Raw genomic sequence first — 4,719 nt, 5'->3', positions numbered from 1 at the left:
TTAAAAGTGCAAAGTAGGTTTTGATGTAAATGAATTTTTTTTTCCCAAAATATCCCCACTAATAATTTCATACTCTCACTTTGCCCATGTGACTATTCATCTTCTCCGTAGATCTAGGATTCATGAAAGTGGACGAGCTGGATTGATGCAGGTGAGGGCTTGCTTATGGTCACACAACACGGACATTGCATTGCTTGGAGTTGTACAACCTCTACTACTCATCGCCTAGCTCGTATGACATTGAAGTACAAGGCTACCACCTAGCTTGCCTAACCTCAAAGTCCAGATCGAGCTCGTTTGAGGTGGTGCAACCTCGGCCCCTCCTCAGATCATGCGACCTTGGTAGCCCTTGCCTACTGTAGCATTGACCAACAAAAGCCAAATGTCAGAAGCTCAATTATCAAAATTTTAGATATAGAAAGCTTGAGGTCTCTAAGCTCAGCATTGATTTGCTTGAGGTCACATGACCCCAGCGACTCGTCGCCTAGGATTGCTTGACCTAGGCAATGGGCTTCATCTAAGCTTCACCAAACTCTACCGTGATGATTGGGCTTTGTAGATCTGCTTGCATGAGCTTTGTAAGCTATGGCGTTACCAAAGAAGTCGAACAAGAACTCACGGCATTCCTTAATGACAAAGTCGAGATATGCATTAACCATGTTGTCGTGATCTGAACCGTCCAAAGCACTGTTTATTTTTTTTTTAAAAATGAAATTCGTACGAGGAACGGATGCTCTTTCCCTACATAAACCCAAAGATTCGAGAAAATAATAGGTGCCTCTAATGTAGCCAGCACAACAGAAGTGGGCCCTTACGTCAGGTCAGACTTCCCTGCATGCTCTCTCCTCTCGCCTGTCTCCTCTCCCCTCTCTCTCCCGAGACTCCCTTGCGCTCTCTTTCTCTCTCTCTCTCCTGCCTAGACTCCCCTGCACCATCTCTCTCTCTCTCCAAGCCGCACGGTGGCTCGTCTGACGAGTCGCCATGCCCAACGGACGAACTTTGCGACGACGGAGGCAACCTCGAGGCGGAGTCGCACGGTGGTTTGCGGGACAATTCACCGCACCCTTGTCCGACCGACAAGTCACAGCGCCGATTCGGTGATGTCCTCGAAAGGTTGCCTCCACCGGCGCGAAGTTCGTTGGTTGGATGAGGTCGTCCATCGGTGGGATAGAGAGGGGGCCGCGAAGAGAGAGAGAGAGAGAGCATGTCGTCGTCATTTTCGGTCGTGTCCGGTCCTCGCCTCTTCCCTTTCTCCATCTGCTTTTGCGGGATTTCGCCTCGACAGAGGCGCTGGATCCCCTCACTTCGTCCCAATCGAGGCGCGGAATCGAAGGGATTCCCGATGCCTCCCCCTCGAGGGCCGCTCCGGCGTCACGATCTTAGATATCCCGGCCCCGCGCCCCTCCCCCTCCTCCCATAGCGTGCATGAGAGAGAGAGAGAGAGAGAGAGAGAGAGAGAGAGAGTGCAGGGGAGTCGGCATTTGGGAGAGAGAGGAGAGAGGAGAGAGCATGCAGGGAAGTCCGACGTCTGGGCCCACTTCGGATACGTTTCATCATTTTAGCTCCTTTTTTGTTGTGCTGGCTACATTAGTTTTCGATCTCAGTATTTCCATTCAATTGCACAAAAGAAGATTGAAGAATACAGCCAAAACTTTCGAACAAAAGAAGATGTTCTACATAGTCGTAAAACCGATTACAATACCTCTCTCGTATATATGCGGAAAACGAGAGGACTAACAACTAGAAAAACGAACTAACTAACTTTCGCTAACAAACTTTTCAGCTAAACAAAACAGAACAGCAATCTTGAGACTTTGGTAATCCGTGTCTTTGACATCTGTATGATCTCCACCGTTGATGAAACTCATTATCCATGAGTTATCAATTTCTTCAGCTCTTTTGCTTCTTGACTGCCTTCTGGTGATCCACATCTATAATTGTCGAGGACTTCACCTCCTGTGATTGACTTCTCAATATTGCAGACTTGGCTTCTGATCTTGATTCTCTAACACTCCTCCCCCCTCCTCCCATAGCGTGCATGAGAGAGAGAGAGAGAGAGTGCAGGGGAGTCGGCATTTGGGAGAGAGAGGAGAGAGGAGAGAGCATGCAGGGAAGTCTGACGTCTGGGCCCACTTCGGATACGTTTCATCATTTTAGGTCCTTTTTTGTTGTGCTGGCTACATTAGAGGCAACTCGTATTTATTATTCCCCGGATCACTCAAACGACTCTCTCTCTCTCTCCCCTCCCCCCCAACCTTCCAAAGCAGACAACAATGGACGACCTCCCGAAATGCGAAACGAATCACGTCCCGCTCACACCGCTCACCTTCTTGAAGAGAGCCGCTTCCGCCTACGCCGGCCGCTTCACGTGGCGCCAGACCCACGAGCGCTGCCTCCGCCTCGCCTCGTCGCTCCGCTCTCTCGATGTCGTCAAGAACGATGTGGTACGTATCTGTTGGCAGTTTCTCTTTTGTTTTATCTAACTCTGCTGCGAGTTCATTCCGGTTCCATGAAATCATCCTGTTGATAGAAGTGCAAAAATGGTTGAAATGTAAAGATTCATTTTGGGACTCGAATATTGGGATAATAATAACTAATTGTATGCATGTAAGTGACTTCTTAATCGTCAAAAGCTCACTTGTGGCAATATTATAATTTTCTTCCACTATTCATCTAAATCTTTGTGTAAACTCAGAAATCATGTTCATTTGCATTCGTAACTCTCTGTGCTTGCAAGTTGCAGGTTTCTATCCTGGCTCCGAACGTTCCGGCCATGTACGAGATGCACTTTGCCGTGCCGATGGTTGGGGCAGTTCTCAACACCATAAATGCCCGTCTAAACGCTGCCAACATTGCTACCATCCTCCGCCACTCCGGAGCCAAGGTCTTCTTTGTCGATTGCATGCACGTGCTGGTGGCGCGGGAGGCGCTCGCGATGCTCTCGGCCACCGGTTACTGCATACCCATGGTTATCGACATCGACGACATTAACTCGCCGACTGGTGTTCAAATTGGCGATTTGGAATACGAGGATCTCATTCAGAAGGGGGACCTGGCCGACGTCCCCGAGGAGCTCCGAGATGAGTGGGACCCCATCGCGCTCAATTACACTTCCGGGACGACGTCGGAGCCGAAAGGAGTGGTGTACAGCCACCGAGGAGCCTACCTCAGCACCCTCAGCTTGATCCTCGGGTGGGAAATGCGAAGCGAACCGGTGTATCTGTGGACGCTGCCGATGTACCACTGCAACGGATGGACCTTCACATGGGGCATCGCCGCCCGCGGTGGAACCAACGTGTGCCTCCGCAACGTTACTGCGCTCAACATCTACCGGAACATCGTTGCTCACAGGGTCACCAACATGTGCTGCGCTCCAGTCATCTTCAACATCCTCCTTGATGCCGAGCCCCACGAACGCCGCGAGGCTGTCGCCCCAATAGAGATCCTCACCGGCGGTGCTCCCCCGCCACCGGCCCTAATCCTAAAGATGGAGTCTCTCGGCTTCCACATCACGCATGCATACGGGCTAACCGAAGCCACCGGGCCAGCCCTGGTCTGCGAGTGGCGGGCAGACTGGAACCGCCTGCCGCCATCAAAGCAGGCACGGCTCAAGGCACGCCAGGGAATCAGCGTATTGACACTCGCCGACGTGGATGTCAAGGACTTGGACACGATGAGGAGTGTTCCTCGTGACGGCAAATCCATGGGAGAAATTGTTCTGCGTGGGAGCAGCATCATGAAAGGCTACTACAAGAACCCCGAAGCGACAGCAAAGGCTTTCCGAAACGGGTGGTTCCTCACCGGAGACGTCGGCGTCGTCCACCATGACGGTTACGTGGAGGTCAAGGACCGATCAAAGGACGTGATTATTTCCGGTGGGGAAAACATCAGCAGTGTCGACCTCGAGAACGTGCTCTATCGGCACCCAAGGGTCTTGGAGGTGGCGGTGGTGGCGATGCCGCATCCACGGTGGGGCGAGAGTCCGTGCGCGTTCATCAGCATTAATAAGAACTCCGAAGGTGAAACAGACGACGTGAAAGAAGCGGAGATCCTATCTTTCTGTAGGAAGAACCTCCCAAATTTCATGGTTCCAAAGAAGGTGGAGTTCATGCCGGAGTTGCCCAAGACTTCCACAGGGAAAATCCAAAAGTTCCAGTTGAGGGCCTTGGCGAAGACGATGGTCGTATCGGAGGATGTTTCCGCCGCCTCACCTAGATTGTCGCGTCTTTGAAATCAGATAGAAGTTGCCATGATGCGTTTATCTTTTCTTTTTCTGGACGATGATTGCTTTATGTTTCGAGCGTCGACCAAGAGGCGTCCAAAGAACAGTGGATAGAGATTACTTGTAAGGCTCTCGGATTCGTCGTTCTTCTTTATCCAGCAATAATGCTAGAGTAGAGAGGCGAAGATCGTTTATTCTGGTAGACCTCTCGCAGGATTATATAAAATAGCCAGACAAGCAAAGTAACTTGGACTCAAAAGATGATACAGCTAAATACATTGTCTAAGTTTGTCTCACCGTTCTGTAAAAGATTAGTTTTATGAGCTTCTATCCCTAACACTACTCTTTTTACAAAAACTAGGGCTCCTGCCAAGCTGGAGTGCTCGACGACTTATCTCTATCTGATGAATTCTGGAAACCTAGGAAGCTAGCTACCGCTAGATAGCTGGACGCGTACGCAATAATCACAAACACAAAAGCTAAAGCTATTGATCTGA

General features: G+C 50.3%; 1 protein-coding gene across 1 annotated transcript; it reads left to right on the top strand.

Annotated features, from left to right (window-relative positions):
- Positions 1 to 2,233: 2,233 nt before the first annotated feature.
- LOC104449758 (trans-cinnamate:CoA ligase, peroxisomal) lies at positions 2,234 to 4,443 on the top strand. Its single transcript, XM_010064016.3, has 2 exons — positions 2,234 to 2,444; positions 2,744 to 4,443. The coding sequence occupies exons 1-2, from the start codon at positions 2,274 to 2,276 to the stop codon at positions 4,229 to 4,231; spliced, it is 1,659 nt and encodes a 552-aa protein (XP_010062318.2). The 5' UTR covers positions 2,234 to 2,273; the 3' UTR covers positions 4,232 to 4,443.
- Positions 4,444 to 4,719: the final 276 nt, after the last annotated feature.

This window comes from Eucalyptus grandis, chromosome 6 (genome assembly GCF_016545825.1).
Source record: "Eucalyptus grandis isolate ANBG69807.140 chromosome 6, ASM1654582v1, whole genome shotgun sequence".
Classification (NCBI taxonomy): Eukaryota; Viridiplantae; Streptophyta; class Magnoliopsida; order Myrtales; family Myrtaceae; genus Eucalyptus; species Eucalyptus grandis.
Note: the sequence above shows the minus strand (reverse complement) of the source record. Positions and strands in the feature narration are given on the sequence as shown.

What these genes read in the sequence shown, in the direction of transcription:
- LOC104449758 (XM_010064016.3), top strand. Translation starts at nt 2,274, where the DNA reads ATGGACGACCTCCCGAAATGCGAAACGAATCACGTCCCGCTCACACCG. An exon ending in ATGTCGTCAAGAACGATGTG is followed by an intron (nt 2,445 to 2,743) that starts GTACGTATCTGT and finishes TGCAAGTTGCAG; the next exon opens with GTTTCTATCCTGGCTCCGAA.